Source organism: Perna viridis, chromosome 6, assembly GCF_037379345.1.
Source record: "Perna viridis isolate PV_CMFRI_1.1 ecotype Kerala chromosome 6, ASM3737934v1, whole genome shotgun sequence".
Taxonomy (NCBI): Eukaryota; Metazoa; Mollusca; class Bivalvia; order Mytilida; family Mytilidae; genus Perna; species Perna viridis.
This window is the reverse complement of record NC_142450.1, coordinates 42,169,174-42,182,852: the sequence shown is the minus strand read 5'-3', so window position 1 is coordinate 42,182,852 and position 13,679 is coordinate 42,169,174. Positions and strand designations below refer to the sequence as shown.

General features: G+C 31.3%; 1 protein-coding gene across 2 annotated transcripts; it reads right to left on the bottom strand.

The window, feature by feature from the left end:
- Positions 1-1,183: 1,183 nt before the first annotated feature.
- On the bottom strand, positions 1,184-13,602 carry LOC148615034 (SIN3-HDAC complex-associated factor-like). 2 transcript variants are annotated; one of them, XM_088589634.1, is made up of 5 exons: positions 13,506-13,602; positions 12,428-12,682; positions 10,320-10,491; positions 6,235-6,391; positions 1,184-4,192 (listed from the first exon to the last, which is right to left on the bottom strand). In XM_088589634.1, exons 2-5 carry the CDS (start codon positions 12,653-12,655, stop codon positions 3,892-3,894), a joined length of 858 nt encoding a protein of 285 aa, XP_088445760.1. In that variant the 5' UTR covers positions 12,656-12,682; positions 13,506-13,602; the 3' UTR covers positions 1,184-3,891. The 2 variants fall into 2 exon arrangements, with proteins under 2 accessions (XP_088445760.1, XP_088445761.1); XM_088589635.1 differs by lacking the exon at positions 13,506-13,602 and adding an exon at positions 12,967-13,098.
- Positions 13,603-13,679: the final 77 nt, after the last annotated feature.

Genomic DNA, 13,679 nt, shown 5'->3' with positions numbered 1-13,679 from the left:
CTGAGAAGACCAAACTTGATTGAATATTTGCGTGGTCATGTAGGACATAGGCCAGCCCAGGTCGAACCCCATTTAAATCATTTGTTTATCAAATATTTGAACAATGACTGACCAGGTCAGTGTTCAGTTCAAATTGTTGTATATCTGGTAAATGCCACATGTCTCTTTAAAAAGAAAATCACTGGAGCAGTAAATTATCACTACAATGCTAAATTAAAATCCACACAGTTAATGAACTATTACATGTATTGCCAAACAAAGGTAAAAATCTGTGACTGTCAAGTGTTAAAAAATATTTTTTTCCAAAAATTGGTTTTTGTCAAAATATTGGTATTGGTTCTATGAGACCTCATTTATGAATTTAAGTCTGCTACATTGTGTAGATTCTGTATTTACATTTCAAACATGGAGGTAAAAATACTAACAATATATCTATCTACAGCCAACATGAACACACTGAGATCTAAATTTTTTACAGCATAATATATTTGGTAACATTAATAATTTAAGTAATAAATAAATTAACTATAAATATATATATTAAGAAACAGACAACAATACACCGGTCTCCATTTCAATTTGATCAGGATAGTATCTTAACAGTGTGAAAACTTAGGCCATATACATATGTAAATCTTATTCTAAAATTTTCTGATAACTTCCCATGAAGAAAATTTGAACTTGCACTTAAAGTCATCCTTACAGGAGTTTTGAGTCAACCTTCACTCAAAGTATGAGTTCAAAAGGCATATCTTTTAACATGGTTCAAAACTACAACAGAGGAAGTCAAAATAAATGTAATATTTCCACAAAAATGCAGCATGTTTTCCTAATTTCTTAATGCATGAAGAGATGAACTTGAAATGTCAATGACGAAAGAACCAGAGAAATTATACTATATGGCCTAAGAACTGAGGTACACTTACAATCAACCAACCACTAATTTCTGTCCAATATTAAGTACAGTTTAAAGTAACTAAATGGTTTTGATCAACCTGCAACTTCATAACAAATATTTGTGGTTTCAGATGAACTCAACTTGCCCCAAGATATACTGAAATTAAAGAGTTTTTTTTATTTGTATGTGGATAAAACCAGATGCTTTAGGTTTAGGGATGCATTAATCCCTGAATATAACATTTGATCAGAAAAAACTGAACATAACAACTATTACAACTTAGTAGGAAACACAAGTTTTAGTTGTTCTATATTTACAATGCTCTTTAAGATCACCTTTCAAACACAAAATTACTTTTGAAATAGAGATAGGTTGTGTGGAGAGTTATTACAGTTATTTACAATTCACAAACTGGAACACAAAACAGAAAGAGGTGACATATGGTAGTGTCAACAAGACACATAAATAATACTACCAGAAAATAATATGATGACATTTACATAACTTCAATGTACAGTTCTAAAAAATTAAATAAAGTTTTAAAATCTTTACCAACAATAACATACTTTAAATTAAATAACAGATCTAACAGAGTTTAATAAATAAATGACTATTTACAAGTTAAAATGATGTTTACATGATAAAAGAGAAGATTTGGCATGTGATTGACACTAAACATATTCTTATGAGTATTTCTAGACCAATCTAGAACTGTAGGATCTTGATTTCTCCCTGCTTGCCTCCTTTAATTATCTCAAATAAAATGGGGTTATATCAATGATTATACTCAAGTCTTTCATATTATTACTGGATATTTGACTGCACTGTATTTACACATTTACATATAAGGAAAAGGAAGTGACTTTACCCCAAACACCTATCATGTTCAAATTGAGGCAAAATGTAAATCAATGCCAAACCATGTTAAGGTGTATTATTATAGATGCAAGTATAAACAACATTTATCTACATTCACATGTTGATACACCTATAAAAACTACCAGACCATTTCTACAACAAAGAAGTTCTTCAGTCTACATCAATGTTCTGCCTTTTTGTAACTGTACCCCAAATGTTTACAATTAACATAATCTGAACAACATTGTTTTCAGTTTGTGACAATGTATAGGTCAAATTAACAGACAGGATAACTCTACAAACAGAACTATTGGTTCCATATTGCAGTCTGCACCACTGGAAGATGATGGAAGACTATAAATGAATCATATAATGATCAGATCAGGAACCCTTTCAAACAATCCTTCAATTTCACCCTTTAAATACTTCAGCTTTATATCATTTCATAAAACTGGAACAAGAATCCAGAAGAACACTTGCTTCTTTTTACATTCAATTTTTCATTTACGAGATGAAAGCTGATATAAACCAGACCTTGTTTGAGGCTTTCTTCAAAAAATGATACTCTGAAGAGATGTACTATAACTTTTAGTGCATTATAGCTTAATATTCTCTTGTAAAAAATAAGCACTTAACTATTTTCACTCATCAGTTTTCTTCAATGACAGATGTAAGTTGGATTATACATATCCTAATAAACAAAGATATCTTATATAATACAAGTAAATAAAAGGTCACAGTAGTACATGCTTCTTATAAGTAGGACACATTGTACATATCATTCAAGCTTGTCCTTCAAAACATCTTTTATAACCTTTCATATATTTTAACATATTTTTTTTACATATTCAGTTATTAAAATTTATGAATCAACGTATGGGAACCAAGACACACCATTTCCTTTCTTTCAAAATCTGATACCCTTCACAATTGTCAACCTGAGCTGAGCTTCACAAATGAGTTTGCTGTATGATAAATGAACTGGGGATTCACATAGCAAACTTAAAACAGTTGAAATTTCCAACTAACAACATCACTTTCATACCAATTAGTTACACACAGAAGTACCAGCACTACAAAATGCAAAATGTCTTGTCAATATTTGATGAACGTTTGCTAATAACCTGAGTATTTGTAAATAAGAAGTTTTGTGCAAATAAGGGCACATGGTGTGATGAATTAATAATACTTTTTATTACCTTAGTAAAACTTTCATGACATTTCAAAAACTTGAATGATGGCTAAAATGACATAAACACATCACAGAACACACTTTTGCATTATTTAATGTGGTTACAAAAAGCCACATTCATTTTCAAGCTATTTTATACCTCATCAAATATTTTATAGCATTTTTTTTGTACTAGGTACATTAATTTTATTGAAAAAAAAAAACTTACAAAAACACCTCCCTTCTGAAGGAAAGTAAAATGCTGCAAAATTAGAACCATTGGAAATATTTCACTTCTGAGCAAACACTTCAAACACACAAATTCACATGTATTCCAGAGTAATATGAGTAATCCCATCACACAATCTATTGCACTAACTGAGGTAGTCAACTAAACTGACCATTTACTTATAGAAGTTTTAATCAAATATTGAATTAGTACTCCCTTAAGTTAGCACATTTGATTCTGTTTCAAAGAGTGTCCTAAAAGACAAATTTGAACATGTAGGCAAAAGACAAAAGTAGAGCTTGATATTTAAGAACACAAATGCCAAAGTTATATCATTAAATGATGTGCACGATATGATTACTGGCCATTTTGTATATTTTGTCTTCAGTAAATCATACATGTTGTCATGTGAGCAAACACATATCACAGTTTTCCCTGAATGTTTGAGACAACAATATTATATTTCATGCACCATTTTCAACAATCAATTCTTACCCATATTAAATATACCAAAAGAAACTATGGAAGATCCTTGCTTTGAATATGAGCAGCTGCCTTGGGCATAGCCATTATTCACTTAATATCCTTACTCAAAAGGGAGGTAACTTATAAATGTGAACTCCTAGGACCTCAGTTTACATCCTTACAGTGGAGAACTATGACTTTGACTAGAACATTTTTTATATACAGCACTCATGTATACTGGCAAGATTCATTCACTACATTTCACATCCATCAACACTCCAAAGCAAGCGGTGGTGGCTGATTATATGAGCTTAGTGCAGAACCGTCTGCACATGGATAATTAGCAATTGTCAGATCGGGTGGACTGTTTTCAGATACAATGTCCATATCTTCAGAGTAACTATTACTACTAGTTGTACTCTCTGCATCTTCTGTTGATTGACTTCTACGTAGCTTTCCGGGCTGAGATTTACTTCCCTTTGTACAGCTATAACAAGGATGTAATAACTGTGGATCAACTAACACCTCTCCATTCAAACCTTTGAATATGATGCCACAGCATACTTCAGTTCTGAAATGAACAAAAATTATTAATCAATACACAAGTTACATCATCAAATGACTTGTTCATAAAATATTTCTAGCCTGGAGGCATTTCAAAGTACCTATTATGATGTAGACTACAGTAATGTGATAGACAAGGCATCATTCAGGGGGTTTTGGTATATGGTTTCTTAACATTTCAATACCTAGGTATTCACTTTAAATAATCAATGAAATTTTTTTATGCTCTTATCTTTCTACCAAATATAATGATGAAAGACAACAACACCATGATAAAATAAATATAGAACACTAATTGTATAAACATGTTCAACTCCTCCACTGTAGGTTTCAAGGTAAAGGTTGAGCCTACCAGTCTCATCCATTCAAGCTTCAGACAGCGTAGGTGTTACTTTCATAAGAAAAATGTGTCACAACTTGTACAAGAATTTCTCTGTTGTAATACTTCAAAAAACTTCCCAAAGCAGGTTTCTCAGATTACACTGACACAATGATATACTGAATAAGCTTTTTAAAAAGAGATGTTTTACAATTCATATAAATTTCTTATGTTCTTCTTTTTTAACAATCACACCTTTGAAGTTAAGTTTGCTTGAGGATAAAAAAAGCCTATGTGATTTAAATCAGATGGTGGGTGTGGCTTTCTCACCTGGGAGAAGAATAAAATATTTTCATTGTGAAGGACATTGAAATTCAAACCACTTAACTTACTACTGACTGTGTGATTCTAGCCTGATTGTAAAAACTTTATGACCTTAACTTGACATAAAATTGAACCAAGCCAGTCATGGGAAAGTGAACTAATACCATTCTTACGTGATCTGACACACTTTGAATCATGTAACGACTAAATTTGATATAGTTCATCATGCTAATCACATTTAAATGGAATTAAAATACATTTTGGGTATTTTTTGCTAATTAGAGAAGGTAACTACATGAAGTAGAAAAGTCCCCTTAGAAAGAAAATGCCAATTAGACACTTCAAGTTGAAACAAGGTCAAATATTGTAATTTAAATATTATTTTCTTTATACAATGTCAAAATGAATGACAGTTCATTAATACAGCCAAACATGTATCCAAGTTATTAATCAGACATGTAGTGATTATGAGAAATAAAGTCCATGTTAGTGCTTCAAAGAAAAATCTATTAAAAAAATTTGAAGTCTGTATGGGTTGAGATATCATGTGCACCTACAGAACTTGTTCTTGTCATCATCCAAAATGCCCAGGTTTAACCCACTCTGCATCTTTTAACTGTTTTTGTTTTTTTTTTTAACTCGCATAGCAAAGCCATAAATTTGAAGAAAAAGGAAAGGAGCATTAGATCCTTTAGAAGTCACTGCTATTCATCCACAGCAGAAAAATATATAGATTTCACCATGGCCTTTTTTCTACAGGATTCCATCACTATACAAGCTCATCTACCCACAGCTGAGCAATACCAATGACCCTTAATTATAGTACATTATCGATCAAGATAGATAATAAAGCATCAGCATATGACCGATATTACCATATAAGGAATGGTCTGAATCAAAAGAATAACCTTGTGAAAAGTTCATAAAAATTTTGCTGTTCTATTGGCCATCGACCCTGGGAGAAAATCTCATTTTCTCAAGGATAGTGACAAGAGTTAATTCAAGGCTGTGAAGTGATACATAATATATTGATTGTATGGTATACAGATTAGTTCTGGTATGGTGAGCGGAGAATGGATTGCTATTTAACTTGTATGCCCAACAAAAAATAAATAAATTCTGAATATAAAGAAGGATTTTTGTCTGCAGCATTCCATATCTCAAATTCAATAGAAATTGTTATTTTTTCTAATGTTTAAGTAGAATAGATGGACATTTATCCAATATCATAAAACTTGGTGCATTTAATGTAATTTTTAGCAATTCATCATTAGATACAAAACCAACACAATTTTAGAGTCATCTAAGGGCCATATCTCATGCTTTACCTACTTTTCTAGTACATAAGATATAGAAAAAATGTATTCTGGGATCTATGGACTTTTCTATTTGGTTTCTTTACTTACTTTTTCCAGTATGTGAGATCTAGGAAGGGACTTATTCTGGGATCTGAGGACTTTCTCTTCTGTTTGGTTGGTTTCTGTAAAGTAGGTACAGGGACTTCTTCCACCTCTGACTCCTCACTCTCACTAAACATGTCTTTGTCACAACTGTCTTCATTGACTGAAAAATTAAATAATTGATTACTGCTCAATCTATTCAAACCAAGAAAAAATGATAACCAGGATACAGCATTAATCTTCTTTATTCTTCAATGGCCAACTTTCCTTCCAGAATTTTCAAAACACTAACCTGCCTCCTAGGAAAAGTTTTATAAATAATGAACTTGTCTGAGTTACTGAAATTTCTTCCTTACAACTATAGACAATTATAGTATCTGAATTTTTTTGTGAATCCACATGAATTTTTGTAAGACTGTTTTCTGTTTTCAACTTTTTATGTCTTCTATCATTAATTACATCTATAGTGTATACATTGTAGTTTGCCCTTATAATCACAGGTACACATCAATTACTATCAATTAAAGCCATCTTTATATCTTATTTATTAAGTGAACAGAAATCTGAAGCCAATCATATGGAGGAAAAAAATCAATGTCTTAATCTAAACCAACATGACACACATACTCAGAAAATCCTCTACACACCATGCACACTTCAGCAAACCATCCTTTAATTTTACTATCAGATAATCAGAACACATGTTAACATCAAAATGTTTGAATAAAGAAAAATATTAACTATGAAATTGTTGGCAATGTGCAGCTTTAATCAATATTTCCATTCCAGGAAGTTAGCGTTGCAGAAAAATCTAATTGTTATCCTGTTTCACAGACATATTCATCAATTTATCCACCAAGTCAATACTTTGTTTAGTAAAATTTTAAAACATTTTTTGAAGAATTTTTCACAAATTTGTTATATAGTGTATTGTACATAATGTGTACTAAAACAACTCGTTGCTTGAAAGAAGGAAGCCAAACAGATACCAAAATATATACTGTTTACTGTTAAAAATTATATTCTGTTACAATTTATTTTTATATTACTTCTTGGTTTCAGAAAACTACTGTCAAGCAATCATTGAACAGGCCAGCAAGGTCCACTCTAGTAATAAAAGCTTATTTCAGATTTTAAACGACCAAAGACAAAAATGTCAATACTGAGTTTCTGCTAGCTGTCAATGTCCTAATGCCATTATTGAGTTGACAAGATTACCCTGTATTAGTAAGATGAGGCCTTACAATGAGTAAACAATTATTTGAAAGTGGAAATCTCCAAGGTAGGAATTATAGGAGACTGGCATTCATAGTGACAAATGTGTAGAATTCAATTCCATTCAATTACACTTTATTTCAGGAATCCAGATTTAATATGATTATGACAAATATTTTAGGTAATCAATGATCTATCATCGAATTGAAGCATCACAATCATTAGTCATTGAAAGTAATGGGTTTTTAATCAATAAGTACACTGTGAGGGCTTTAACACACTTTTAAGTGTAAAGGATACACAAATCAGTTATATAACTAGGACCTCTACAAAAAATAGATCAGAACTTGAATGCCAGAACTGTGTTTTACTTTGTTTAACAAGTATTAATTATGACAACCTTGTGCAAATGTTTAAAAAAATATTTGTCCATTTTTAACCATTAGTTGAACCAAAAACTGGATACAACATTGAACACTTGCCCTCTTACACACTGCCATTATTATCAATAGTTCGGGGCCCCATCACCTAAAAGCCTTGTTCACGTAATTGGACATATCTCACATCCTACTGCTTTCCTACCAAGGATGTGGGTTTCTGATTAAGCCAGAGAGAACAGATGTCCTTCATGATCCTTGCCCTGACAGATGTTATTTATTATCATAACATACTCTGTGGTCATAGTGACTGATTTAGTTAAATCCTATCAAAATATCTCTCCATAATTATCACCTAAGTGTGCATATAATCACACACTAATTAGCATAAATCTGATTAACTGATTCATATTATGATAATTTTTATGGACCACTGACTAACACAAGACCAAAAATTACAACACAAACATATGTGATAACGATGCTTCTCCCATCAAACTACCCTAGCAACACAATGTAGCCCCTTCCCTTAAGGAACCCCATACTAGTTAAAAATCATTGGAATGCATCTTGATCAATGACCTCAGATACTCTGTTGCACAAATGTTGATTAGAATAGGGTTCATACAGCTTAAGTTTCTATCTTTCTAGGTTATCAATATTTAAATACTTTGACTGCAGACAGTGTGTTATTGCTGACATACTGAGCTAAAAAAAAACCAGTCAAGCTTCTTGAATCATGTAAAATACATTAAGAGATACACATAATTTGTCATAAATTTTCTCTACCAACACCAATAGTTTGCTAACTAGACTCAATTCAATTCTCTGCCTAGAGTAGTTTTTTAGCTACCACTATTGATTGACTAGATAAAAGTAGGTCAGTAGGACACACACAGAATTTACAATATTATAAAAAAAAAAATAGTAAAAATGATGGACAAATTTTCATTTAAATTTTCAAGTGCCAACATCATCTTTTACAACAAGGCACACCCTAACTCAATGATAATGTATTCCAAGGACATAAAACAGTAAGACAAATACTCATTGAACCATGCAGTCTGACTCTTATGTACCTAAACGAATATATGATTTTAGACATCTTCAATGTTTCTCTTTACCTTAAAGTAAAAATCAAGCTACCAAATTCATAAATTGTTCAAGGTAGGTATGGAACACAGGTCATATGGAATGAACCACACCAAATCAGACTGAGACATCCTTGTAGTTCAAGTACAGTGTGGGAAACCACCACTCGCCAGCTCGCCAAATACGAGTATATGTGTAATTTGGTGAGTTCTCATTAGCTTACACTCGTCAATTTGCTAATAGACATTTGATTGGGGAGTTCCAAGGAAAGTTAACCAGCCAACAGGTTATTTAGCAAAACATCCCTTAACAACATACATTAAAAACATGTTCCCTACATTTTAAGAAGTTTAGCTTTAGATCTAATATGTCAAATGAATTTTGCCATGATATGCACAGTTTTATTGATGTAAAGCATTGTTCACGATCTGCCATTTTAATTTCTGGTAAACGGGATGTGCCAAAACCTACGCAACGGACCCGATCTCGAATTAGTATTCAAATGAAATTATCTTGGTAATTTATGATATGTTACCTTAAATTTATTTGTTTATTGTCAAAATAAAAAATGAACAAGAAGCAATGATCAATATTTTCTTGTTTCATAATGATGAATCAGTTGAAATATAATTTTATTTTTAAAATATGAGTTCAGAAATAGAGTACTTAAAGTATTAGTCTTTCTAAAAATAAGGCAGAAGGTGATTCATGCAAGTCAAAAACCCACCAAATTCAGTTTTATTTCTTGTTCATAAACAGTAACTGATCACATAACCAGTCTTAGTTTTTCATTTGGTTGTTGCACTTTTCAGATAAAAATTATATAGACTGTACATGAAATTTGCACTTTGCAAGAGTTGTCGTTCTTGATTTGGCTTTATTTGGTTGCTTATAGTGGGAGATAAATGTATGATTTTCTCAAAAGTGCAAATATGAATACAGGAAAGGTTGTTGTTATGTGAAAGTACAGCATACATAGACTAAGAAGCATCGTTTGTTTGGTGAGTTTTTCTTGACCATGAATCACTTTACCATTGGTAGTGTCTGAATTTTATGTGGACTGGTACTTCAGTACTTGAAAAACTTCAACAGGAGGGAATATTTGAAAATAGAAAAGTTTTTGATAAATTAAGAAACAAATGAAAAGATAGTTGAAGAAAGAAAAAGAAAGGCAGAAGACAGTCAAATCCAAGAGAAAACAGATGATAGTACAAACAAAAGAACAAAAAAAAATTTGGCTAGTTGAATTTCTATTTGGCTAGCTAGATCAATATTCCAGTAGCCAGTATGGCAAGTCCGGGAAAAAAATTGTTTCCCACACTGAAGTGCACTAACTGTGTACTTTGAAGGTATATATCAATATATAAAGAGGTTCATTAAACCCTGAGAAGTCAAAATTTTACTCACTTGAATTTTCATCAAAGAATGAGGAAGGACTTGAAGCAGGAGTATTGTAAACAGACTGAGACTTTCTTGTCTTCAGGGGTGATTTGTATTTTCCTGTTGTGGGACTCAACTGTTGTTTACTCTTTAATTTTGTAGTTGATTTGATTCCTGGACCAGCTCTAGCATCAACAACCTGGGAAAACAAAAAAAATATTACGTTTTTAATAGTTTAATACATGTAATGTTAATACATTCTACATCAATGATAATAACAGACCTGGTTTTGCTTAAGGTCCACATACTAAGTGGATATAGGCAAAATCAACAGGAAATACATTTCATACAATAAAAAATCTTAATGGTAAAAAGCAGAATTCCACTTAAAAGGGAAGAAAATCAGGTCTGTTGTAAGATAAATAAAGGAAAACAACAAAATCACCAAAATGATAAACTCTAGGCAAAAAGGAAGTCTGTAATATTAATGGCACTTGTCTGATCTACAGTTAAACTCTACAGAGGTGGAAAAAAATATGCTGTTTTCTTCCATTTTTTGCCACTACATTGCCAGAAAAGATTAAACTGATTAGAAACCTACCTCATAAAAAAATATGGGGTTAGCAATAATCATTTAGTACTTAGTAGAACTAAATAACGCTTAATATTTTTTCTTTTCAAAATCAGTGTACCGGTTAGACACAAAAAGTTTTTTTTATAACAATTCTATAAGAAAAATAATTGCCACTAAAATACAATTCAACTCATCATATATAAAAAGTTCAAGAAACCTTTTGATCAAAGAAATAGAACAAAAGTCATCTGCTCTTCCACACTACTTTTACAACAGATAACAACCTAACAATTGATATAATTATGTACAGTTACTTCTAAGGTAAACCTGGTACTCTACTCAAGTTAAACTTTTATAAAATTTGGTAGCTTAACATTTCAGAATGATTCCACATAAAAAGCTTCACAAAGCTAAAACTTGGAAATATACATTTGCTAATGCCTATGTGGGATCATGTTAACACTTGCACAAGAATTGAAGGGTGGAAAAAGTTAAATGGAATCTACATCAAAACTGGACCAATATTAACACCTAGAATGTCAAACAACTATATATGTATTTGTTCTTGTATTCATAGTACTAAAATTAAACATTTAAGAAAAAGCTCAAATGTCAATATGCTTTCTGAACATATTATTATAAAAGTTATTTATACAAGATGTATGACCAGCCCATTTATAAGGAAGTGAAACAGACTGCAATCACATAATCCTACTTCTTCAGATGACATGACCCAGATTAATTATACATGAAAACAGGATGAGCTTGTCTAGCTACTCATTCTTTTTATTCCAGAGGGGGATGTAATGGCCTTAGGGGGTAATAAATGTAAACTATTCTATCAATACATGGCAAAAATGTGTTATTAATCCTCAAAGTGTCATTTTGAATAAACAATTATTGATCATGATACTGATCAAATTGATCTTAAACTGGCCAATAGACTAGAAATGTACGGATAAAAAATGGTTCAAAATAATTAATCATCATATGTAGTCATGTATTTTTTTCAAATAATAAGAATTTTCATGCTTTAATTACACCCAAGTTCATAATGGACAATACCAAACTATATACTTTATAAAATACTTAAAACCTGTGACTTACAATGAAATAAGCAAAATCCATATATTTTTTAATCCACACACCTTACATAAAGTCAAGTTAACATGTGGAATGATTTCAATATGTACAAGTTATCTTAGTTAAAAACCAATAACCAGTATAAAAGAATACAAACACTATAAGGATATAACCACTTGATACTTGTTAAGAAATTACAGGTAAGTTGACCCAGTTATGACACACATTGATAAGTCTGTTAGGAATGAAAAGAATTTAAACAATTGCAAACATGAAGCCTATTTTTAGAATAAAATATTAACCCACACACATTTGATACATTTGACTTTTTTTTTTTCTGAAAGTGAATAAAAATTAAAATAGAGGAGCATAAATTCACTAAATAAAGACATGCAAAACTAAACAATATATATAAATTTGTTATAAGTATTTGATTTATGATTGACTTTGTACTATTGAATTCATAAGCAAAACTTACATGATGCCAGTGTCGATTTGTTCCCATTGGCAATTTTTTCCATCTCTTTACTAATAGGACACAGGCATTACAAATTTCTCCTGACCGTCTTTCTTTAATTCTAAAGCAATTTTCAAAGTCGCACTCATATCTCTTGCTGTCAGTAAAGCGAGAACTAGAGGATTTTGCACGGCATATGCAACAACCATTATTGCTCCTGTAGATCTTTGGCTTATGAAAACTAAACATGTTTGACCTCTTTAACTACTGGGTTACCTGCAACCAAGAAAAAAATATTTATATTGTTTACTGGTCAATATTAATTACATGTAGATGAAAAATTGGCAGTGTCTATTGATAAAAATCTATCATAACAACAAACCCTAAGCCAATAAAAAATATTTTAAATAAAAATACCAAATATTTATTTGTTTTAACACATTTACAATAATTGCCGCATAAGCAAAAATAGAAAAATGAACAGATTTTAAACAACATAAATTCAGTAACTAAATTAATATAATAATATATATTTTCAATATTAATTCAACTTTTCTTACTTCCATGATCACTGAACAACTTAAAACTTCACGAGGATTTTCTTTGTTGATACGTAAAAGTTTTTTTAACAGTCAATGTCCTGTCCTCTGTTACATATATTCTAATATACTATTCAATTAAGACGATTCTCGAGCTGACTGGGTCAATGACCGCCTCGGACATGATACGCATCAAAGCGTTTTCCTATTTTGGAACAAAGGAATTTCTGATTGGCGCAGGCCCAGATCAAGTTCATCGTGTACATACATGACATGTGCTTACAATCTTTGATTTCATCACAGAAAAAAAATATTTCATCTAACCATGATAAAAATGAACAATCCATAATATAAAGTATTAAACCGTAGAACTGTCAGTTGAAAAAAACTTGATAAATTTAAAAGAACAGAACCGCTCCTTATAGATGCCGGTATCTTCAAACGAGACATCAGACATGTAATTACTTTTAATTTCAGATAAACACATTAACAACTCACAATTTTGGATGAGAAATGTAAAAAAGTACCAAAAGTACCAATTTCAATTCATTAGTTCTTACCCGAATGATTTTTTCAGGACTGTCAGACCTTTTTTCTGTCCGTATGTGAGGAACGGAATTTTCTGATGATCGCCAGAAGTGCAACATCAATGAACGCGCATGCGTATTCAAATTTATTATGACAACAGTGCAGGTACATTTAATTTAAAAAAAAATGTGTATTGGTAATATCAA